Raw genomic sequence first — 25,066 nt, 5'->3', positions numbered from 1 at the left:
GGGAAGGCTATGGTGGGAGAGAGAGAGAGAGAGCCAGGGAGGGCCATGGCGGGAGAGAGAGAGCCAGGAAGGTCCATGGTGGGAGAGAGAGAGAGAGAGCCAGGGAGGGCCATGGTGGGAGAGAGCCAGGAAGGTCCATGGTGGGAGAGAGAGAGAGCCAGGGAGGGCTGGTGGCGGGGTGGGCACGTGCGGCGCGTGCGCGGGGCGGGGCTGGGGTGGGGGCGGGGGAGGGAGCAGCACCGCAGCAGCAGCAGCAGCAGGAGCAGTGTTCATGTTCCCCCCGTGATGATGGCCCGTGTCTGGCTGTGGTCCCATCGCCCAGTAGCAGGGACGGGCGGCGCCCACACCCGCACTCCGGGCTGTTGAGCGGGGCGCAGCCACGCTGTCGGCAGGCCGCCCAGGCCCGCCCTGAGGACCGCCCGCAGCAGCAGCAACGCCCGCGACGCTGCTTCTGCTGCTGGTGGTTGAGGTGGTGGCGCTGGCTGTTTGTGGCCGCGCCCGCCCACCAGCACCAGCAGGACATCCCTCAGCAGGCGGCCGCTGCCCACCAGCAGGAGGCGTCCGCCGCGGCGCAACACACGCGTCACAAGTACCTGCTGAAGCGGCCCTACGAAGCCCATTTTGGGCGCGCCGCCCCATCCGAAGGCGAGGAGTGCAGGAGCCAGGATCAGGGCCAGGGCTGGGGCCAGGGCCAGCCCACTATGGCGCACCTACAGCCCCAGACCTCCCCGCCAGCCCACTGCTTCGTAAAGCGCACTTTCCACAAGCCCGTCTACTGCCACCACTGTACGGACCTCCTCTGGGGCATCATCGGCCAGGGCTACACCTGCGAGGGTGAGTGTTGCTCTTGTCTGCCTCCCTCCCTCCCTCTCTCTCCCTGGCCTGCCTCCCTCACCCTGGCCTGCCTCCCTCCCTCACCCTGGCCTGCCTCCCTCCCTCACCCTGGCCTGCCTCCTTCCCTCACCCTGGCCTGCCTCCCTCCCTCACCCTGGCCTGCCTCCCTCCCTCACCCTGGCCTGCCTCCCTCCCTCTCTCCCTCCCTCCCTCACCCTGGCCTGCCTCCCTCCCTCCCTCACCCTGGCCTGCCTCCCTCCCTCCCTCACCCTGGCCTGCCTCCCTCCCTCCCTCACCCTGGCCTGCCTCCCTCACCCTGGCCTGCCTCCCTCACCCTGGCCTGCCTCCCTACCTCTCTCTTCCTCCCTCACCCTGGCCTGCCTCCCTCCCTCACCCTAGCCTGCCTCCTTCCCTCTCTCTCCCTCCCTCACCCTAGCCTGCCTCCTTCCCTCTCTCTCCCTCCCTCACCCTGGCCTGCCTCCCTCCCTCCCTCCCTCCCTCCCTCCCTCCCTCCCTCCCTCCCTCCCTCCCTCACCCTGGCCTGCCTCCCTCCTTCTCTCTCCTTCCCTCACCCTGGCCTGCCTCCCTCTCCCTCTCCCTGGCCTGCCTCCCTCCCTCCCTACCTCACCCTGGCCTGCCTACCTCCCTCCCTCACCCTGGCCTGCCTCCCTCTCTCCCTCTCCCTCCCTCACCCTGGCCTGCCTCCCTCCCTTCCCTCTCTCTCTCCCTCCCTCACCCTGACCTGCCTCCCTCTCTCCCTCCCTCACCCTGGCCTGCCTCTCTCCTTCCCTCACCATGGCCTGCCTCTCTCCCTCCCTCACCCTGGCCTGCCTCCCTCTCTCCCTCCCTCACCCTGGCCTGCCTCTCTCCCTCCCTCACCCTGGCCTGCCTCTCTCCCTCCCTCACCCTGGCCTGCCTCCCTCCCTCACCCTGGCCTGCCTCCCTCCCTTCCTCACCCTGGCCTGCCTCCCTCCCTTCCTCACCCTGGCCTGCCTCCCTCCCTCCCTCACCCTGGCCTGCCTCCCTCCCTTCCTCACCCTGGCCTGCCTCCCTCCCTCTCTCACCCTGGCCTCCCTCCCTCCCTCCCTCCCTCCCTGCCCTGCCCTCCCTCCCTCCCTCCCTCCCTCACCCTGCCCTGCCTGCCTCCCTCCCTCCCTCCCTCCCTCACCCTGCCCTGCCTGCCTCCCTCCCTCCTCTCCCCTGGCCTGCCTCCTTCCCTCCCTCACCCTGGCCTGCCTCCATCACCCTGGCCTGCCTCCCTCCCTCCCTCACCCTGGTCTGCCTCCCTCTCTCACCCTGGCCTGCCTCCCTCCCTCTCTCACCCTGGCCTGCCTCCCTCCCTCCCTCACCCTGGCCTGCCTCCCTCCCTCTCTCACCCTGGCCTGCCTCCATCCCTCCCTCACCCTGGCCTGCCTCCCTCCCTCCCACACCCTGGCCTGCCTCCCTCCCTCTCTCACCCTGGCCTGCCTCCCTCCTTTACCCTGGCCTGCCTCCCTCCACCCCTCACCCTGGCCTGCCTTCCTCCCTCCCTCACCCTGGCCTGCTTCCCTCCCTTCCTCACCCTGGCCTGCCTCCCTCCCTCCCTCACCCTGGCCTGCCTCCCTTCCTTACCATGGCCTGCCTTCCTCTCTCCCTGGCCTGCCATCCTCTCCATGGCCTGCCTCCCTTCCTTACCATGGCCTGCCTTCCTCCCTCTTCCTGGCCTGCCTTTCTCCCTTTTCATGGCTTGCCTTCCTGTCTTATTGATCTGCCTTCTTCTCTAGCCTGCCTTCCTCTCTCTGGCCTGCCTTCCTCTCTTCCTGGCCTACTTTTCTCTTTCCTTGGCCTCCTTTCTTCACTCTAGCCTGCCTTCCTCTCTCTCTGGCCTGCCTTCCTCTCTCTGGCCTGCCTTCCTCCCTCCCTGGCCTACCCTCCTCCATCCTTTCCTCTCCCTAGCCTACCTGCCTGTCTTCCTCCTTCACCCTGGCCTGCCTCCCTCACACTAACTCTCCCTTACCCTAGCCTGCCTCTCACCTTTGCATCCGTCCCCACCCAGTCTGGACGTCCCTGGTGATTTGGGTGGAGGTGCGGGTGGTTGCAGGTGTGGCAGCAGCAGCAGCAGCAGCAGCAGCAGGAGGCAGCCGCCCCTCGTGCTGCCAGCGTCAGCCATCTTGGACCAGCTCTGGCGCTCATTTACCTCACCCGCTTCCAGCCCTCACCCTTCTCTAGCCCCCCCTCACCCGCTTCCAGCCCTCACCCTTCTCTAGCCCCCTCTCACCCGCTTCCAGCCCTCACCCTTCTCTAGCCCCCCTCACCCGCTTCCAGCCCTCACCCTTCTCTAGACCCCTCACCCGCTTCCAGCCCTCACCCTTCTCTAGCCCTCACCTTCACCCGGCTCCAGCTACAGCGTTGTAAACCATACATATTTTCTTTGTAGGGGCTGGTACCGTGAGGGTTGGTACCGTGAGGGTTGGTACCGTGAGGGTTGGTACCGTGAGGGCTGGTACCGTGAGGGGCTGGTACCGTGAGGGTTGGTACCGTGAGGGTTGGTACCGTGAGGGTTGGTACCGTGAGGGCTGGTACCGTGAGGGGCTGGTACCGTGAGGGTTGGTACCGTGAGGGTTGGTACCGTGAGGGTTGGTACCGTGAGGGTTGGTACCGTGAGGGCTGGTACCGTGAGGGTTGGTACCGTGAGGGTTGGTACCGTGAGGGTTGGTACCGTGAGGGGCTGGTACCGTGAGGGTTGGTACCGTGAGGGCTGGTACCGTGAGGGCTGGTACCGTGAGGGCTGGTACCGTGAGGGTTGGTACCGTGAGGGCTGGTACCGTGAGGGTTGGTACCGTGAGGGTTGGTACCGTGAGGGCTGGTACCGTGAGGGTTGGTACCGTGAGGGTTGGTACCGTGAGGGCTGGTACCGTGAGGGTTGGTACCGTGAGGGTTGGTACCGTGAGGGCTGGTACCGTGAGGGTTGGTACCGTGAGGGCTGGTACCGTGAGGGTTGGTACCGTGAGGGTTGGTACCGTGAGGGCTGGTACCGTGAGGGTTGGTACCGTGAGGGCTGGTACCGTGAGGGTTGGTACCGTGAGGGCTGGTACCGTGAGGGTTGGTACCGTGAGGGCTGGTACCGTGAGGATTGGTACCGTGAGGGCTGGTTCCGTGAGGGCTGGTACCGTGAGGGTTGGTACCATGAGGGCTGGTACCGTGAGGGTTGGTACCGTGAGGGTTGGTACCGTGAGGGCTGGTACCGTGAGGGTTGGTACCGTGAGGGTTGGTACCGTGAGGGCTGGTACCGTGAGGGTTGGTACCGTGAGGGCTGGTACCGTGAGGGCTGGTACCGTGAGGGTTGGTACCGTGAGGGCTGGTACCGTGAGGGTTGGTACCGTGAGGGCTGGTACCGTGAGGGTTGGTACCGTGAGGGCTGGTACCGTGAGGGTTGGTACCGTGAGGGCTGGTACCGTGAGGGTTGGTACCGTGAGGGCTGGTACCGTGAGGATTGGTACCGTGAGGGCTGGTTACCGTGAGGGCTGGTACCGTGAGGGTTGGTACCGTGAGGGCTGGTACCGTGAGGGCTGGTACCGTGAGGGTTGGTACCGTGAGGGCTGGTACCGTGAGGGCTGGTACCGTGAGGATTGGTACCGTGAGGGCTGGTACCGTGAGGGCTGGTACCGTGAGGGCTGGTACCGTGAGGGTTGGTACCGTGAGGGCGGATACCGTGAGGGTTGGTACCGTGAGGGCTGGTATCGTGAGGGCTGGTATCGTGAGGGCTGGTATCGTGAGGGCTGGTATCGTGAGGGCTGGTACTGTGAGGGCTGGTATCGTGAGGGTTGGTACCGTGAGGGCTGGTATCGTGAGGGCTGGTACTGTGAGGGCTGGTATCGTGAGGGCTGGTATCGTGAGGGCTAGTACCGTGAGGGCTGGTACCGTGAGGGCTGGTATTGAAAGGGCTGGTAACGTGATGACTGGTATTGTAAGGGCTGGTAACGTGAGGACTGGTATTGTAAGGGCTGGTATCGTGAGGACTGGTATTGAAAGGGCTGGTATCGTGAGGACTGGTATTGAAAGGGCTGGTATCGTGAGGACTGGTATTGAAAGGGCTGGTATCGTGAGGACTGGTATTGAAAGGGCTGGTATCGTGAGGACTGATATTGTAAGGGCTGGTATCGTGAGAACTGATATTGTAAGGGCTGGTATCGTGAGAACTGATATTGTAAGGGCTGGTATCGTGAGAACTGATATTGTAAGGGCTGGTATCGTGAGAACTGATATTGTAAGGGCTGGTATCGTGAGAACTGATATTGTAAGGGCAGGTAGCGTAAGGACTGATATTGTAAGGGCGGATAGCGTGAGGACTGGTATTGTAAGGGCTGGTATCGTGAGGACTGATATTGTAAGGGCTGGTATCGTGAGAACTGATATTGTAAGGGCAGGTATCGTGAGAACTGATATTGTAAGGGCTGGTATCGTGAGAACTGATATTGTAAGGGCAGGTATCGTGAGAACTGATATTGTAAGGGCGGATAGCGTGAGGACTGGTATTGTAAGGGCTGGTATCGTGAGGACTGCGGGCGTGAGGGCTGGTAGCGTGAGCACTGCGGGCGTGAGGGCTGGTAGCGTGAGGACTGCGGGCGTGAGGGCTGGTAGCGTTGAGGACTGCGGGCGTGAGGGCTGGTAGCGTAAAGACTGCGGGCGTGAGGACTGCGGGCGTGAGGGCTGGTTGCTTAAAGACTGCGGGTGTGAGGGCTGGTAGCGTTGAGGACTGCGGGCGTGAGGGGTGGTAGCGTAAAGACTGCGGGCGTGAGGGTTGGTTGCTTAAAGACTGCGGGCGTGAGGGTTGGTTGCTTAAAGACTGCGGGCGTGAGGGTTAGTTGCTTAAAGACTGCGGGCGTGAGGGTTGGTTGCTTAAAGACTGCGGGCGTGAGGGTTGGTTGCTTAAAGACTGCGGGCGTGAGGGGTGGTAGCGTAAAGACTGCGGGCGTGAGGGCTGGTTGCTTAAAGACTGCGGGTGTGAGGGCTGGTAGCGTTGAGGACTGCGGGCGTGAGGGGTGGTAGCGTAAAGACTGCGGGCGTGAGGGTTGGTTGCTTAAAGACTGCGGGCGTGAGGGTTGGTTGCTTAAAGACTGCGGGCGTGAGGGTTGGTTGCTTAAAGACTGCGGGCGTGAGGGTTGGTTGCTTAAAGACTGCGGGCGTGAGGGTTGGTTGCTTAAAGACTGCGGGCGTGAGGGGTGGTTGCTTAAAGACTGCGGGTGTGAGGGCTGGTAGCGTGAGGACTGCGGGCGTGAGGGCTGGTTGCTTAAAGACTGCGGGTGTGAGGGCTGGTAGCGTGAGGACTGCGGGCGTGAGGGCTGGTAGCGTAAAGACTGCGGGCGTGAGGGCTGGTAGCGTGAGCACTGCGGGCGTGAGGGCTGGTTGCTTAAAGACTGCGGGTGTGAGGGCTGGTAGCGTGAGCACTGCGGGCGTGAGGGGTGGTAGCGTAAAGACTGCGGGCGTGAGGGCTGGTAGCGTGAGCACTGCGGGCGTGAGGGCTGGTAGCGTGAGCACTGCGGGCGTGAGGGCTGGTTGCTTAAAGACTGCGGGTGTGAGGGGTGGTAGCGTTGAGGACTGCGGGCGTGAGGGCTGGTAGCGTAAAGACTGCGGGCGTGAGGGCTGGTAGCGTGAGCACTGCGGGCGTGAGGGCTGGTTGCTTAAAGACTGCGGGTGTGAGGGGTGGTAGCGTTGAGGACTGCGGGCGTGAGGGCTGGTAGCGTAAAGACTGCGGGCGTGATGGGTGGTAGCGTGAGGACTGCGGGCGTGAGGGCTGGTTGCTTAAAGAGTGCGGGCGTGAGGGTTGGTTGCTTAAAGACTGCGGGCGTGAGGGTTGGTTGCTTAAAGACTGCGGGCGTGAGGGTTGGTTGCTTAAAGACTGCGGGCGTGAGGGCTGGTAGCGTAAAGACTGCGGGCGTGAGGGCTGGTAGCGTAAAGACTGCGGGCGTGAGGGCTGGTTGCTTAAAGAGTGCGGGCGTGAGGGTTGGTTGCTTAAAGACTGCGGGCGTGAGGGTTGGTTGCTTAAAGACTGCGGGCGTGAGGGTTGGTTGCTTAAAGACTGCGGGCGTGAGGGCTGGTAGCGTAAAGACTGCGGGCGTGAGGGCTGGTAGCGTGAGGACTGCGGGCGTGAGGGCTGGTAGCGTAAAGACTGCGGGCGTGAGGGCTGGTAGCGTGAGGACTGCGGACGTGAGGGCTGGTAGCGTAAAGACTGCGGGCGTGAGGGCTGGTAGCGTAAAGACTGCGGGCGTGAGGGCTGGTAGCGTAAAGACTGCGGGCGTGAGGGGGCAGCTGGGGAGTGTGGAGCCACGCCCGAGAGTTACCATCATGACAGTGGCCGCCGCCGCCGCCAGCCGCCCGCCCGCACCCGCGGCCACACCTGCGTCTGCGCCGCCTCCATCCTCCTGCCACCCCTCCTCCCTCCCTCCTCTCCCTCCGTGTGCGTCTTTCATTGTGCCCTGCCACCCCGTGTGTGTCTGTGTGCGTCTGTGTGGACGTCTGTGTGCGTCTGTGTGGACGTCTGTGTGCGTCTGTGTGGACGTCTGTGTGCGTCTGTGTGGACGTCTGTGTGGACGTCTGTGTGGACGTCTGTGTGGACGTCTGTGTGCGTCTGTGTGGACGTCTGTGTGGACGTCTGTGTGGACGTCTGTGTGGACGTCTGTGTGGACGTCTGTGTGCGTCTGTGTGGACGTCTGTGTGCGTCTGCGTGGACGTCAGTATACCATACTCACCAGAACGGTAATACACACACGGAGATGAACAAACACACAGGATGCGCCGCTGTCCTCCGCGCGTGCACACACACACACGCACACACACACACACACACACACACACACACACACACACACACACACACACACACACACACACACACACACACACACACACACACACACACATGTATGTATATACATACGCAGTACATACAAGGTTGACCACCATAAGGACTTCCCCTATAAACGTCCGCTCCTTTATCAAACAAAAAAACAATGTTGTTGAACATCTAGACTTTCTAGAGGTATACCCACCGTCAAGACTCTAGAGGTATACCCACCGTCAAGACTAGAGGTATACCCACCGTCAAGACTCTAGAGGTATACCCACCGTCAAGACTCTAGAGGTATACCCACCGTCAAGACTCTAGAGGTATACCCACCGTCAAGACTCTAGAGGTATACCCACCGTCAAGACTAGAGGTATACCCAACGTCAAGACTCTAGAGGTATACCCACCGTCAAGACTCTAAAGGTATACCCACCGTCAAGACTCTAGAGGTACACCCACCGTCAAGACTCTAGAGGTATACCCAACGTCAAGACTCTAGAGGTATACCCACCGTCAAGACTAGAGGTATACCCACCGTCAAGACTCTAGAGGTATACCCACCGTCAAGACTCTAGAGGTATACCCACCGTCAAGACTCTAGAGGTATACCCACCGTCAAGACTCTAGAGGTATACCCACCGTCAAGACTCTAGAGGTATACCCACCGTCAAGACTAGAGGTATACCCAACGTCAAGACTCTAGAGGTATACCCACCGTCAAGACTCTAGAGGTATACCAACCGTCAAGACTAGAGGTATACCCACCGTCAAGACTCTAGAGGTATACCAACCGTCAAGACTAGAGGTATACCCACCGTCAAGACTCTAGAGGTATACCATCCGCCAAGACTCTAGAGGTATACCCACCGTCAAGACTCTAGAGGTATACCCACCATCAAGACTCTAGAGGTATACCCACCGTCAAGACTAGAGGTATACCCATCGTCAAGACTCTAGAGGTATACCAAATGTCAAGACTCTAGAGGTATACCCACCGTCAAGACTAGAGGTATACCCACCGTCAAGACTCTAGAGGTATACCCACCGTCAAGACTAGAGGTATACCCACCGTCAAGACTCTAGAGGTATACCCACCGTCAAGACTCTAGAGGTATACCCACCGTCAAGTCTAGAGGTATAACCACCGTCAAGACTCTAGAGATATACCCACCGTTAAGACTTTAGAGGTATACCCACCATCAAGACTCTAGCGGTATACCCACCGTCAAGACTATAGAGGTATACCAACCGTCAAGACTAGAAGTATACCCACCGTCAAGACTAGAGGTATACCCACCGTCAAGACTAGAGGTATACCCACCGTCAAGACTAGAGGTATACCCACCGTCAAAACTAGAGGTATACCCACCGTCAAGTCTAGAGGTATAACCACCGTCAAGACTCTAGAGATATACCCACCGTTAAGACTTTAGAGGTATAACCACCGTCAAGACTCTAGAGATATACCCACCGTTAAGACTTTAGAGGTATAACCACCGTCAAGACTCTAGAGGTATACCCACCGTCAAGACTCTAGAGATATACCAACCGTCAAGACTCTAGAGATATACCAACCGTCAAGACTCTAGAGATATACCCACCGCCAAGACTCTAGAGATATACCAACCGTCAAGACTCTAGAGATATACCCACCGTCAAGACTCTAGAGATATACCAACCGTCAAGACTCTAGAGATATACCCACCGCCAAGACTCTAGAGATATACCAACCATCAAGACTCTAGAGAAATACCCACCGTCAAGACTCTAGAGGTATACCAACCATCAAGACTCTAGAGGTATACCAACCATCAAGACTAGAGGTATACCAACCATCAAGACTCTAGAGGTATACCAACCATCAAGGCTAGAGGTATACCAACCATCAAGACTAGAGGTATACCAACCGTCAAGACTCTAGAGGTATACCAACCATCAAGACTCTAGAACTAAGAGGTAGATAATGTGTACAGATGAAGGGTATCCTCCAGGGTTTTGAGACCCACGTGCGTGCCATAGTGCCATAGTGCCACAGTGCCACAGTGCCACAGTGCCATAGTGCCACAGTGCCAGGACCCTGGTGGGTGGCACTATAGGGAGAGGAGCGGGCGAGGCCACTGTCCCCACCTCACCAGTGGGTCCTCGGCCCTCTCCTCCCCACCTCTCGACGGTGGCTACTTTAGTACACAAATGTTCAACACTTGCATCGTGTGTGTGGGGGGGGGGGGGGGTGGTAGTGGCTGTCTTATGGTGACTGGGGGTCGTTATGGTGACTGGGGTCGTTATGGTGACTGGGGTCGTTATGGTGACTGGGGTCGTTATGGTGACTGGGGTCGTTATGGTGACTGGGGTCGTTATGGTGACTGGGGTCGTTATGGTGACTGGGGGTCGTTATGATGACTAAGGGTCGTTATAGTGACTGGGGGTCGTTACGTGACTGGGGTCAGTGTGGTGGTTGGGGTCATTATGGTGACTAGGGGTCAGTGTGGTTATTTGGGTCATTATGGTGACTACGGGTCATTATGGTGATGGGGTCGTTATGGTGACTGGGGGGTCATTATGGGGACTGGGGTCATTATGGTGACTGGGGTCATTATGGTGACTGGGGGTCATTATGGTGACTGGGGTCATTATGGTGACTGGGGGTCATTATGGTGACTGGGGGGTCATTATGGTGACTGGAGATCATTATGGTGACTGGGGTCATTATGGTGACTGGGGGTCATTATGGTGACTGGGGATCATTATGGGGACTGGGGTCATTATGGTGACTGGGGTTATTATGGAGACTGGGGTCATTATGGTGACTGGGGTCATTATGGTGACTGGGGTCATTATGGTGACTGGGGGTCACTATGGTGACTGGGGTCATTTTGGTGACTGGGGTTATTATGGTGACTGGGGGTCATTATGGTGACTGGGGTCATTATGGTGACTGGGGTTATTATGGTGACTGGGGGGTCATTATGGTGACTGGGGTCATTATGGTGACTGGGGTTATTATGGTGACTAGGGGTCATTATGGTGACTGGGATCATTATGGTGACTGGGGTCATTATGGTGACTGGGGTTATTATGGTGACTGGGGGTCATTATGGTGACTGGGGTCATTATGGTGACTGGGGTCATTATGGTGACTGGGGTTATTATGGTGACTGGGGTCATTATGGTGACTGGGGTTATTATGGTGACTGGGGTCATTATGGTGACGGGGTTATTATGGTGACTGGGGGTCATTATGGTGACTGGGGTCATTATGGTGACTGGGGTCATTATGGTGACGGGTTATTATGGTGACTGGGGGTCATTATGGTGACTGGGGTCATTATGGTGACTGGGGTTATTATGGTGACTGGGGGGTCATTATGGTGACTGGGGTCATTATGGTGACTGGGGTCATTATGGTGACTGGGGTCATTATGGTGACTGGGGTTATTATGGTGACTGGGGGTCATTATGGTGACTGGGGGTCATTATGGTGACTGGGGGGTCATTATGGTGACTAGGGGTCATTATGGTGACTGGGGTTATTATGGTGACTGGGGGTCATTATGGTGACTGGGGTCATTATGGTGACTGGGGTCATTATGGTGACTAGGGGTCATTATGGTGACTCGGGTCATTATGGTGACTGGGGTCATTATGGTGACTGGGGTCATTATGGTGACTGGGGTCATTTTGGTGACTGGGGTTATTATGGTGACTGGGGGTCACTATGGTGACTGGGTTCATTATGGTGACTGGGGTCATTATGGTGACTAGGGGTCGTTATGGTGACTGGGGTCATTTTGGTGACTGGGGTTATTATGGTGACTGGGGGTTATTATGGTGACTGGGGGTCATTATGGTGACTGGGGTCATTAGGGTGACTAGGGGTCGTTATGGTGACTGGGGTCATTATGGTGACTGGGGTCATTATGGTGACTGGGGTCATTATGGTGACGGGTCATTATGGTGACTGGGGTAATTATGGTGACTGGGGGTCGTTATGGTGACTAGGGGTCGTTATGGTGACTGGGGTTATTATGGTGACTGGGGTCATTATGGTGACTGGGGGTCATTATGGTGACTGGGGGTCAGTATGGTGACTGGGGGTCAGTATGGTGACTGGGGGTCAGTATGGTGACTGGGGGTCAGTATGGTGACTGGGGGGTCAGTATGGTGACTGGGGGGTCAGTATGATGACTGGGGGGTCAGTATGGTGACTGGGGGTCAGTATGGTGACTGGGGATCAGTATGGTGACAGAGAGGTCAGTATGGTGACTGGGGGGTCAGTATGGTGACTGGGAGGTCAGTATGGTGACTGAGAGGTCAGTATGGTGACTGGGGGTCAGTATGGTGACTGGGGGGTCAGTATGGTGACTGGGGGTCTGTATGGTGACTCGGGGCTCAGTATGCTGACTGGGGGGTCAGTATGGTGTCTGGGGGTCAGTATGGTGACTGGGGGTCAGTATGGTGACTGGGGAGTCAGTATGGTGACTGGGAGCTTCAGTATGGTGACTGGGGGGTTAGTATGGTGACTGGGGGGTCAGTATGGTGAGGGGGAGGTCAGTATGGTGACTGGGGGGTCCGTATGGTGACTGGAGGGGTCCGTATGGTGACTGGAGGGGTCAGTATGGTGACTGGGAGGCCAGTATGGTGACTGGGGATTTCAGTATGGTGACTGGGAGGCCAGTATGGTGACTGGGGGAGACACTATAGTGACTGGGAGGGTGAGTGGCATGAAGGGAGTGACGTCACGGATACCCTGGCACAGTGCCCGCCATCTGAGGCCCTGGTGAGAGCAGCGACCTGCACCCTGCTCTCACACACCTGCCTCTCACACCACACCTGCCTCTCACACCACACCTGCCTCTCACACCACACCTGCCTCTTACACCACACCTGCCTCTCACTCCACACCTGCCTCTCACACCACACCTGCCTCTTACATCACACCTGCCTCTCACTCCACACCTGCCTCTCACACCACACCTGCCTCTCACACCACACCTGCCTCTTAACACCACACCTGCCTCTCACTCCACACCTGCCTCTCACACCACACCTGCCTCTCACACCACACCTGCCTCTCACACCACACCTGCCTCTCACATAACACCTGCCTCTCACTCCACACCTGCCTCTCACACCACACCTGCCTCTCACACCACACCTGCCTCTCTCACACCACACCTGCCTCTCACATAACACCTGCCTCTCACCACACACCTGCTTCTCATCACACACCTGCCTCTCACACCACACCTGCCTCTCAATACACACCTGCCTCACACCACACACCTGCCTCTCACACCATACCTGCCTCTCATCACACCTGCATCTCATCACAACTGCCTCTCACCACACCTGCCTCTCACCACACCTGCCCCTCTAACACCACACATGCTTCTCACATAACACCTGCCTCTCATCACACACCTGCTACTCATCACACACCTGCCTCTCACCACACCTGCCTCTCACACCACACCTGCCTATCACCACACACCTGCCTCTCTCACCACACCTGCCTGTTACACCACACACCTGCCTCTCACCACACCTGCCTCTCACCACACACCTGCCTCTCACCACACACCTGCCTCTCACCACACACCTGCCTCTCACCACACATCTGCCTCTCACCACACCTGCCTCTCACCACACACCTGCCTCTCACACCACACCTGCCTCTCACACCACACCTGCCTCTCACACCACACCTGCCTCTCACACCACACCTGCCTCTCACACAACACCTGCCTCTCACACCACACACCTGCCTCTCACACCACACCCTGCTTCTCACACAACACCTGCTTCTCACACCACACCTGCCTCTCACACCACACCTGCCTCTCACACCACACCTGCCTCTCACACCACACCTGCCTCTCACACCACACCTGCCTCTCTCACCACACCTGCCTCTCACACCACACCTGCCTCTCACACCACACCTGCCTCTCACACCACACACCTGTCTCTCACCACACACCTGCCTCTCACACAACACCTGCCTCTCACCACACACCTGCCTCTCACACCACACCTGCTTCTCACCACACACCTGCCTCTCTCGCCACACACCTGCCTCTCACACCACACCTGCCTCTCACCACACCAGCCTCTCACCACACACCTGTGGTGGTGGTGGTGTGGGGTGGTGGGTGTAGTGGTGGTAGTGTGGGCTGGTGGGTGTAGTGGTGGTGGTAGTGTGGGGTGGTGGGTGTAGTGGTGGTGGTGGTAGTGTGGGCTGGTTGGTGTAGTGGTGGTGGTAGTGTGGGCTGGTGGGTGTAGTGGTGGTGGTGGCAGTGTGGGCTGGTGGGTGTAGTGGTGGTGGTAGTGTGGGGTGGTGGGTGTAGTGGTGGTGGTGGTAGTGTGGGCTGGTGGGTGTAATGGTGGTGGTAGTGTGGGCTGGTGGGTGTAGTGGTGGTGGTAGTGTGGGGTGGTGGGTGTAGTGGTGGTGGTAGTAGTGTGGGCTGGTGGGTGTAGTGGTGGTGGTAGTGTGGGGTGGTGGGTGTAGTGGTGGTGGTGGTAGTGTGGGCTGGTGGGTGTAGTGGTGGTGGTAGTGTGGGCTGGTGGGTGTAGTGGTGGTGGTGGTAGTGTGGGCTGGTGGGTGTAGTGGTGGTGGTAGTGTGGGGTGGTGGGTGTAGTGGTGGTGGTGGTAGTGTGGGCTGGTGGGTGTAGTGGTGGTGGTAGTGTGGGCTGGTGGGTGTAGTGGTGGTGGTGGTAGTGTGGGCTGGTGGGTGTAGTGGTGGTGGTGGTAGTGTGGGCTGGTGGGTGTAGTGGTGGTGGTGGCAGTGTGGGCTGGTGGGTGTAGTGGTGGTGGTAGTGTGGGGTGGTGGGTGTAGTGGTGGTGGTGGTAGTGTGGGCTGGTGGGTGTAGTAGTGGTGGTAGTGTGGGCTGGTGGGTGTAGAGGTTGTGGTAGTGTGGGGTGGTGGGTGTAGTGGTGGTAGTGTGGGCTGGTGGGTGTAGTAGTGGTGGTGGTAGTGTGGGCTGGTGGGTGTAGTGGTGATAGTGTGGGCTGGTGGGTGTAGTGGTGATAGTGTGGGCTGGTGGGTGTAGTAGTGGTGGTAGTGTGGGCTGGTGGGTGTAGTAGTGGTGGTAGTGTGGGCTGGTGGGTGTAGTAGTGGTGGTAGTGTGGGCTGGTGGGTGTAGTGGTGGTGGTAGTGTGGGCTGGTGGGTGTAGTGGTGGTGGTAGTGTGGGCTGGTGGGTGTAGTGGTGGTAGTGTGGGCTGGTGGGTGTAGTAGTGGTGGTAGTGTGGGCTGGTGGGTGTAGTAGTGGTGGTAGTGTGGGCTGGTGGGTGTAGTGGTGGTGGTAGTGTGGGCTGGTGGGTGTAGTAGTGGTGGTAGTGTGGGCTGGTGGGTGTAGTAGTGGTGGTAGTGTGGGCTGGTGGGTGTAGTAGTGGTGGTAGTGTGGGCTGGTGGGTGTAGTGGTGGTAGTGTGGGCTGGTGGGTGTAGTGGTGGTGCTGGTAGTGTGGGCTGGTGGGTGTAGTGGTGGTGGTGATAGTGTGGGCTGGTGGGTGTAGTAGTGGTGATAGTGTGGGCTGGTGGGTGTAGTAGTGGTGGTAGTGTGGGCTGGTGGGTGTAGTGGTGGTGGTGGTAGTGTGGGCTGGTGGGTGTAGTGGTGGTGGTAGTGTGGGGTGGTGGGTGTAGTGGTGGCGGTGGTAGTGTGGGCTGGTGGGTGTAGTGGTGGTGGTAGTGTGGGCTGGTGGGTGTAGTGGTGGTGGTGGTAGTGTGGGCTGGTGGGTGTAGTGGTGGTGGTGGTAGTGTGGACTGGTGGGTGTAGTAGTGGTGGTAGTGTGGGCTGGTGGGAGTAGTGGTGGTAGTGTGGGCTGGTGGGTGTAGTGGTGGTGGTAGTGTGGGCTGGTGGGTGTAGTGGTGGTGGTAGTGTGGGCTGGTGGGTGTAGTGGTGGTAGTGTAGGGTGGTGGATGTAGTAGTGGTGGTAGTGTGGGCAGGTGGGTGTAGTGGTGGTGGTAGTGTGGGCTGGTGGGTGTAGTGGTGGTAGTGTGGGGTGTTGGGTGTAGTAGTGGTGGTAGTGTGGGCTGGTGGGTGTAGTGGTGGTAGTGTGGGGTGTTGGGTGTAGTAGTGGTGGTAGTGTGGGATGGTGGGTGTAGTGGTGGTGGTAGTGTGGGCTGCTGGGTGTAGTGGTGGTAGTGTGGGCTGGTGGGTGTAGTGGTGGTAGTGTGGGCTGGTGGGTGTAGTGGTGGTAGTGTGGGGTGTTGGGTGTAGTAGTGGTGGTAGTGTGGGCTGGTGGGTGTAGTGGTGGTGGTAGTGTGGGCTGGTGGGTGTAGTGGTGGTGGTAGTGTGGGCTGGTGGGTGTAGTGGTGGTGGTAGTGTGGGCTGGTGGGTGTAGTGGTGGTGATAGTGTGGGCTGGTGGGTGTAGTGGTGGTGGTGGTAGTGTGGGCTGGTGGGTGTAGTGGTGGTGGTAGTGTGGGCTGGTGGGTGTAGTGGTGGTGGTAGTGTGGGCTGGTGGGTGTAGTGGTGGTAGTGTGGGCTGGTGGGTGTAGTGGTGGTGGTAGTGTGGGCTGGTGGGTGTAGTGGTTGTGGTAGTGTGGGCTGGTGGGTGTAGTGGTGGTGGTAGTGTGGGCTGGTGGGTGTAGTGGTGATCGATACACCACCACCAGATCAGTTGAGGACCTCGTTGAGCCGCTGCCCTTCACTACTTACTCTGCTGCTCTTGCTGATGCTGCTCCTGCTGATGCTGCTCCTGTTGATGCTGCTCCTGCTGCTGCTGCTCCTGTTGATGCTGCTCCTGCTGATGCTGCTCCTGCTGCTGCTGCTCCTGTTGATGCTGCTCCTGTTGATGCTGCTCCTGCTGCTGCTGCTCCTGTTGATGCTGCTCCTGCTGATGCTGCTCCTGCTGCTGCTGCTCCTGTTGATGCTGCTCCTGCTGATGCTGCTCCTGCTGATGCTGCTCCTGCTGATGCTGCTCCTGTTGATGCTGCTCCTGCTGATGCTGCTCCTGCTGATGCTGCTCCTGCTGATCCTGCTCCTGCTGATGCTGCTGCTGCTGATGTTGCTCCTGTTGATGCTGTTCTTGTTGATGCTGCTCCTGCTGATGCTGCTCCTGCTGATGCTGTTCTTGTTGATGCTGCTCCTGCTGATGCTGCTCCTGCTGATGCTGCTCCTGCTGATGCTGCTCCTGCTGATGCTGCTCCTGCTGATGCTGCTCTTGCTGATGCTGCTCCTGCTGATGCTGCTCCTGCTGATGCTGCTCCTGTTGATGCTGCTCCTGCTGATGCTGCTCCTGCTGATGCTGCTCCTGTTGATGCTGCTCCTGCTGATGCTGCTCCTGCTGATGCTGCTCCTGCTGATGCTGCTCCTGTTGATGCTGCTCCTGCTGATGCTGCTCCTGCTGATGCTGCTCCTGCTGATGCTGCTCCTGCTGATGCTGCTCCTGCTGATGCTGCTGCTGCTGCTGCTGCTGCTCCTGCTGATGCTGCTCCTGCTGATGCTGCTCCTGCTGATGCTGCTCCTGCTGATGCTGCTCCTGCTGATGCTGCTCTTGCTGATGCTGCTCCTGCTGATGCTGCTCCTGTTGATGCTGCTCCTGCTGATGCTGCTCCTGTTGATGCTGCTCCTGTTGATGCTGCTCCTGCTGATGCTGCTCCTGCTGATGCTGCTCCTGCTGATGCTGCTCCTGTTGATGCTGCTCCTGCTGATGCTGCTCCTGTTGATGCTGCTCCTGCTGATGCTGCTCCTGCTGATGCTGCTCCTGTTGATGCTGCTCCTGTTGATGCTGCTGCTGCTGATGCTGCTGCTGCTGATGCTGCTCCTGCTGATGCTGCTCCTGCTGATGCTGCTGCTGCTGATGCTGCTGCTGCTGATGCTGCTCTTGCTGATGCTGCTCCTGCTGATGCTGCTCCTGTTGATGCTGCTCCTGCTGATGCTGCTCCTGTTGATGCTGCTCCTGTTGATGCTGCTCCTGCTGATGCTGCTCCTGCTGATGCTGCTCCTGCTGATGCTGCTCCTGTTGATGCTGCTCCTGCTGATGCTGCTCCTGTTGATGCTGCTCCTGCTGATGCTGCTCCTGCTGATGCTGCTCCTGTTGATGCTGCTCCTGTTGATGCTGCTGCTGCTGATGCTGCTGCTGCTGATGCTGCTCCTGCTGATGCTGCTCCTGTTGATGCTGCTCCTGTTGATGCTGCTCCTGCTGATGCTGCTCCTGTTGATGCTGCTCCTGCTGATGCTGCTCCTGTTGATGCTGCTCCTGCTGATGCTGCTCCTGTTGATGCTGCTCCTGTTGATGCTGCTCCTGTTGATGCTGCTCCTGCTGATGCTGCTCCTGTTGATGCTGCTCCTGCTGATGCTGTTCCTGTTGATGCTGTTCTTGTTGATGCTGCTCCTGCTGATGCTGCTCCTGCTGATGCTGTTCTTGTTGATGCTGCTCCTGCTGATGCTGCTCCTGCTGATGCTGTTCTTGTTGATGCTGCTCCTGCTGATGCTGCTCCTGCTGATGCTGTTCTTGTTGATGCTGCTCCTGCTGATGCTGCTCCTGCTGATGCTGCTCCTGTTGATGCTGCTCCTGCTGATGCTGCTCCTGCTGATGCTGCTCCTGTTGATGCTGTTCTTGTTGATGCTGCTCCTGCTGTTGTTGATGCTCCTGTTACTGAGGCTGCTCCTGTTGGTTCTGGTCCTGTAACTGCTTCTGATGCTGCTCCTATAACTGCTCCTGTTGCCGCTGTTGATGCTGCGTCTCTTTTTTATCCTTCTGTTGATGCTGCTAGTGATGATGATAATGATGATGATAATGATGAATCACCTGCTACTGCTGATGATGTAGTTACTGTCATTATAGTCTTCCAGCGAGGGGGGGGAGGGGAGTGGAGAGTCACTAGGCCTATGGGAGACGCCTCTCTCCTCTATATCAGTCATATATATGATAATTATGTATTCATATGTATAATAATATGTATAATATATACATATTATTTCCTGTAACATCTGTTCCTATGTAGCTAAACATTATAATCTGATGGCATTATAGCGGGGTTGCCAGATCCTGTATTATTATTGCCTATATGTCAGGTCAGGTTATCTTGAGGTTATCTTGAGATGGTTTCGGGGCTTAGCGTCCCCGCAGGCCCGGTCCTCGACCAGGCCTCCTTTTTTTTCTGTTACCACATCCCCTCCAGGAAGTAGCCCGTGGCAGCTGTCTAATTCCCAGTTACCTATTTACTCTTATTAACTAGGTCGGTCATATTTGTTTAATTTTTGTTATTATATCTTTATTAAATAATGTACAATATAAGGAGTCTATATACATCAATTGTCAAGGGAAAAATCTGCATTTGGATATAAGTTATAAGTGTTCGTGGACCATATACGTGAGTACCAATGTACGTGGACCATATACATGAGTACCAATGTACGTGGGACCATATACATGAGTACCAATGTACGTGGGACCATATACACGAGTACCAATGTACGTGGGACCATATACATGAGTACCAATGTACATGGACCATATACACGAGTACCAATGTACGTGGGACCATATACATGAGTACCAATGTACATGGACCATATACATGAGTACCAATGTACGTGGGACCATATACATGAGTACCAATGTACATGGACCATATACACGAGTACCAATGTACGTGGGACCATATACATGAGTACCAATGTACGTGGGACCATATACATGAGTACCAATGTACATGGACCATATACACGAGTACCAATGTACATGGACCATATACATGAGTACCAATGTACAGGGGACCATATACATGAGTACCAATGTACGTGGGACCATATACATGAGTACCAATGTACATGGACCATATACATGAGTACCAATGTACGTGGGACCATATACATGAGTACCAATGTACGTGGACCATATACACGAGTACCAATGTACGTGGGACCATATACATGAGTACCAATGTACGTGGGACCATATACATGAGTACTAATGTACGTGGGACCATATACATGAGTACCAATGTACGTGGGACCATATACATGAGTACCAATGTACGTGGGACCATATACATGAGTACCAATGTACGTGGGACCATATACATGAGTACCAATGTACGGGGGACCATATACATGAGTACCAATGTACAGGGGACCATATACATGAGTACCAATGTTCGTGGACCATATACATGAGTACCAATGTACGTGGGACCATATACATGAGTACCAATGTACGTGGGACCATATACATGAGTACCAATGTACAGGGGACCATATACATGAGTACCAATGTTCGTGGACCATATACATGAGTACCAATGTACGTGGGACCATATACATGAGTACCAATGTACGTGGACCATATACATGAGTACCAATGTTCGTGGACCATATACATGAGTACCAATGTACGTGGGACCATATACATGAGTACCAATGTTCGTGGACCATATACATGAGTACCAATGTACGTGGGACCATATACATGAGTACCAATGTACGTGGACCATATACATGAGTACCAATGTACGTGGGACCATATACATGAGTACCAATGTACGTGGACCATATACATGAGTACCAATGTACGTGGGACCATATACATGAGTACCAATGTACGTGGACCATATACATGAGTACCAATGTTCGTGGACCATATACATGAGTACCAATGTTCGTGGACCATATACATGAGTACCAATGTACAGGGGACCATATACATGAGTACCAATGTACAGGGGACCATATACATGAGTACCAATGTACGTGGGACCATATACATGAGTACCAATGTACGTGGACCATATACATGAGTACCAATGTACGTGGGACCATATACATGAGTACCAATGTACGTGGACCATATACATGAGTACCAATGTACGTGGGACCATATACATGAGTACCAATGTACATGGGACCATATACATGAGTACCAATGTACGGGGGACCATATACATGAGTACCAATGTACGTGGGACCATATACATGAGTACCAATGTACGTGGGACCATATACATGAGTACCAATGTACGGGGGACCATATACATGAGTACCAATGTACGGGGGACCATATACATGAGTACCAATGTACGGGGGACCATATACATGAGTACCAATGTACGGGGGACCATATACATGAGTACCAATGTACGGGGGACCATATACATGAGTACCAATGTACGTGGACCATATACATGAGTACCAATGTACGTGGGACCATATACATGAGTACCAATGTACGTGGACCATATACATGAGTACCAATGTACGGAGGACCATATACATGAGTACCAATGTACATGGGACCATATACATGAGTACCAATGTACAGGGGACCATATACACGAGTACCAATATACATGGACCATATACATGAATACCTAACTAAACCTTAGTCTACAAAGGCTTAACCTAACCTAACCTAACCTAACCTAACCTAACCTAACCTAAACCTTAGTCTACAAAGGCTTAACCTAACCTAACCTAACCTAAACCTTAGTCTACAAAGGCTTAACCTAACCTAACCTAACCTAACCTAACCTAACCTAACCTAACCTAACCAAATCTAACCAAACTCTAACTAAACTAATCTAGCCTAACCAAGCTAAGCCGAGGTCAACAATCACTATATAAATTAAACAAAATCTAAAATAATCCAATCCTTAAAAAGCATATAAGAGTTAATCTAATCCAACGAATCTTTGTATAGCCAAACAGAGCCAAACCGAAAATTACAATCCAAAGACTGTATAATCCGATTAGGCAAACCAAGATTCGCCAAACTGATCCTAGTGCAATGAAGGATTGCTAACTCAATCCTAGCATTGTCAGGATGGTGTAAGGATATCTACATCTGGAGATATCATCAGATGGGGTGGTGTGAGGATATCTACATCTGGAGATATCATCAGATGGGGTGGTGTGAGGATATCTACACCTGGTGATAACATTAGATGGGGTGGTGTGAGGATATCTACACCTAGGTGATAACATTAGATGGAGTGGTGTGAGGATATCTACACCTGGAGATTACAGGAGGTGGTGCTGGGATATCAACACCTGGAGATAACATGAGATGGTGTAAGGATATCTACACCTGGAGATGACAGGAGGTGGTGCTGGGATATCAACACCTGGAGATAACTTGAGATGGTGTAAGGATATCTACACCTGGAGATTACAGGAGGTGGTGCTGGGATATCAACACCTGGAGATGACAGGAGGTGGTGCTGGGATATCAACACCTGGAGATAACATGAGATGGTGTAAGGATATCAACACCTGGAGATGACAGGAGGTGGTGCTGGGATATCAACACCTGGAGATAACATGAGATGGTGTAAGGATATCTACACCTGGAGATTACAGGAGATGGTGTAAGGATATCTACACCTGGAGATTACAGGAGGTGGTGCTGGGATATCAACACCTGGAGATGACAGGAGGTGGTGCTGGGATATCAACACCTGGAGATAACATGAGATGGTGTAAGGATATCTACACATGGAGATAACAGGAGGTGGTGTAGGCACCAGGCCTCGGCCACACCTGGTGACAACACGAGGACACAGAGGGGTGGTGAGTGAGGGAGGAGAGAGAGAGACAGACAGAGGCCGTGGGAGCTGGTGCCTCTGAGAGAAGCCTTCACATTACCAGCCACTGACAAGAGTAATTCACCAGTATTGATCTTCCTCTTGTCTACTTAATAGCCAACAACTCCTGATAATGTCCCCTCCCTCTCCCTCTCTCTCTCTGTATCTCTCTCTCTCTCTCTCTCTCTCTCTCTCTCTCTCTCTCTCTCTCTCTCTCTCTCTCTCTGTCTCTGTCTCTGTCTCTGTCTCTGTCTCTCTCTCTCTCTCTCTCTCTCTCTCTCTCTCTCTCTCTCTCTCTCTCTCTCTCTGTCTCTGTCTCTGTCTCTGTCTCTGTCTCTCTCTCTCTCTCTCTCTCTCTCTCTCTCTCTCTCTCTTTCTCTCTCTCTCACACACACACACACACACACACACACACACACACACACACACACACACACACAGACACACAGACACACACACACACACAGACACACAGACACACACACACACACACAGACACACACACACACACACACACACACACACACACACACACACACACACACACACACACACACACACACACACACGATATACTAAAGAAATTGTTCACGACTTTTGTTAGACCAAAGCTAGAATATGCAGCGGTTGTGTGGTGTCCATATCTTAAGAAGCACATCAACAAACTGGAAAAGGTTCAAAGACAAGCTACTAAGTGGCTCCCAGAACTGAAGGGCAAGAGCTACGAGGAGAGGTTAGAGGCATTAAATATGCCAAAACTAGAAGATAGAAGAAAAAGAGGTGATATGATCACTACATACAAAATAGTAACAGGAATTGATAATATCGATAGGGAAGATTTCCTAAGACCTGGAACTTTAAGAACAAGAGGTCATAGATATAAATTAACTAAACACAGATGCCGAAGAAATATAAGAAAATTCACTTTCGCAAACAGAGTGGTAGACGGTTGGAACAAGTTAGGGGAGAAGGTGGTGGAGGCCAAGACCGTCAGTAGTTTCAAAGCATTATATGACAAAGAGTGCTGGGAAGACGGGACACCACGAGCGTAGCTCTCATCCTGTAACTACACTTAGGTAATTACACACACACACACACACACACACACACACACACACACACACACACACACACACACACACACACACACACACACACACACACACACACAGGAAGCAGCCCGTAACAGCTGTCTAACTCCCAGGTACCTATTTACTGCTAGGTAACAGGTACATCATGGTGAAAGAAAGTCCGCCCATTTGTTTCCGCCATCGCCGGGATTCGATCCCCGGGTCATGCGATTAAGAGTCCCAAGCCCTATCCACTCAGCCATCAGGTTCCACCAGGCACCAAGGGTGTGTGTGTGTGTGTGTGTGTGTGTGTGTGTGTGTGTGTGTGTGTGTGTGTGTGTGTGTGTGTGTGTGTGTGTGTGTGTGTGCGCGCGCGTGTGTGTTCGTGTGTGTGTGTGTACTCACCTAGTTGTACTCACCTAGTTGTGTTTGCGGGGGTTGAGCTCTGGCTCTTTGGTCCCGCCTCTCAACCGTCAATCAACAGGTGTACAGATTCCTGAGCCTATTGGGCTCTATCATATCTACACTTGAAACTGTGTATGGAGCCAGCCTCCACCACATCACCCCCTAATGCATTCCATTTGTCAACCACTCTGACACTAAAAAAGTTCTTTCTAATATCTCTGTGGCTCATTTGGGCACTCAGTTTACACCTGTGTCCCCTTGTGCGTGTTCCCCTTGTGTTAAATAGACTGTCTTTATCTACCCTATCAATTCCCTTCAGAATCTTGAATGTGGTGATCATGTCCCCCCTAACTCTTTTGTCTTCCAGCGAAGTGAGGTTTAATTCCCGTAGTCTCTCCTCGTAGCTCATACCTCTCAGCTCGGGTACTAGTCTGGTGGCAAAACTTTGAACCTTTTCCAGTTTAGTCTTATCCTTGACTAGATATGGACTCCATGCTGGGGCTGCATTCTCCAGGATTGGTCTGACATATGTGGTATACAAAGTTCTGAATGATTCTTTACACAAGTTTCTGAATGCCGTTCGTATGTTGGCCAGCCTGGCATATGCCGCTGATGTTATCCGCTTGATATGTGCTGCAGGAGACAGGTCTGGCGTGATATCAACCCCCAAGTCTTTTTCCTTCTCTGACTCCTGAAGAATTTCCTCTCCCAGATGATACCTTGTATCTGGCCTCCTGCTCCCTACACCTATCTTCATTACATTACATTTGGTTGGGTTAAACTCTAACAACCATTTGTTCGACCATTCCTTCAGCTTGTCTAGGTCTTCTTGAAGCCTCAAACAGTCCTCTTCTGTTTTAATCCTTCTCATAATTTTAGCATCGTCCGCAAACATTGAGAGAAATGAATCGATACCCTCCGGGAGATCATTTACATATATCAGAAACAAGATAGGACCGAGTACAGAGCCCTGTGGGACTCCACTGGTGACTTCACGCCAATCGGAGGTCTCACCCCTCACCGTAACTCTCTGCTTCCTATTGCTTAGATACTCCCTTATCCACTGGAGCACCTTACCAGCTACACCTGCCTGTCTCTCCAGCTTATGTACCTGCCTCTTATGCGGTACTGTGTCAAAGGCTTTCCGACAATCCAAGAAAATGCAGTCCGCCCAGCCCTCTCTTTCTTGCTTAATCTAACAGGCTCTTGATGAGTCTTATGACTCTTGATGATGCTTATGGCTCTTGATGAGTCTTATGGCTCTTGGTGAGTCTTATGACTCTTGATGAGGCTTATGTGTGTGTGTGTGTGTGTGTGTGTGTGTGTGTGTGTACTCATCATGTACTGTATTGCTTGCTGGGTTGAAAATATACTCTTAAGTCCCGCCTTTCGACCATTAGTTTATAT

General features: G+C 54.6%; 1 protein-coding gene across 1 annotated transcript; it reads right to left on the bottom strand.

Annotated features, from left to right (window-relative positions):
* Positions 1-269: 269 nt before the first annotated feature.
* On the bottom strand, positions 270-19,114 carry LOC138355393 (adhesive plaque matrix protein-like). The gene is made up of 7 exons (XM_069310283.1): positions 18,994-19,114; positions 17,685-18,331; positions 16,602-17,110; positions 6,564-7,122; positions 5,872-6,471; positions 4,330-5,659; positions 270-679 (listed from the first exon to the last, which is right to left on the bottom strand). Exons 1-7 carry the CDS (start codon positions 19,112-19,114, stop codon positions 270-272), a joined length of 4,176 nt encoding a protein of 1,391 aa, XP_069166384.1.
* Positions 19,115-25,066: the final 5,952 nt, after the last annotated feature.

Source organism: Procambarus clarkii, chromosome 67, assembly GCF_040958095.1.
Source record: "Procambarus clarkii isolate CNS0578487 chromosome 67, FALCON_Pclarkii_2.0, whole genome shotgun sequence".
Taxonomy (NCBI): domain Eukaryota; kingdom Metazoa; phylum Arthropoda; class Malacostraca; order Decapoda; family Cambaridae; genus Procambarus; species Procambarus clarkii.
The sequence above is the reverse complement of the archived record's forward strand: the minus strand, read 5'-3'. Positions and strand labels throughout refer to the sequence as shown.

What these genes read in the sequence shown, in the direction of transcription:
- LOC138355393 (XM_069310283.1), bottom strand. Translation starts at nt 19,114, where the DNA reads ATGTACATTGGTACTCATGTATATGGTCCCACGTACATTGGTACTCGT. An exon ending in CATCAACAGGAGCAGCATCA is followed by an intron (nt 17,111 to 17,684) that starts GCAGGAGCAGCA and finishes CAGCATCAGCAG; the next exon opens with GAGCAGCATCAGCAGGAGCA. An exon ending in AACCAACCCTCACGCCCGCA is followed by an intron (nt 5,660 to 5,871) that starts GTCTTTACGCTA and finishes TCACGCCCGCAG; the next exon opens with TCTTTAAGCAACCAACCCTC.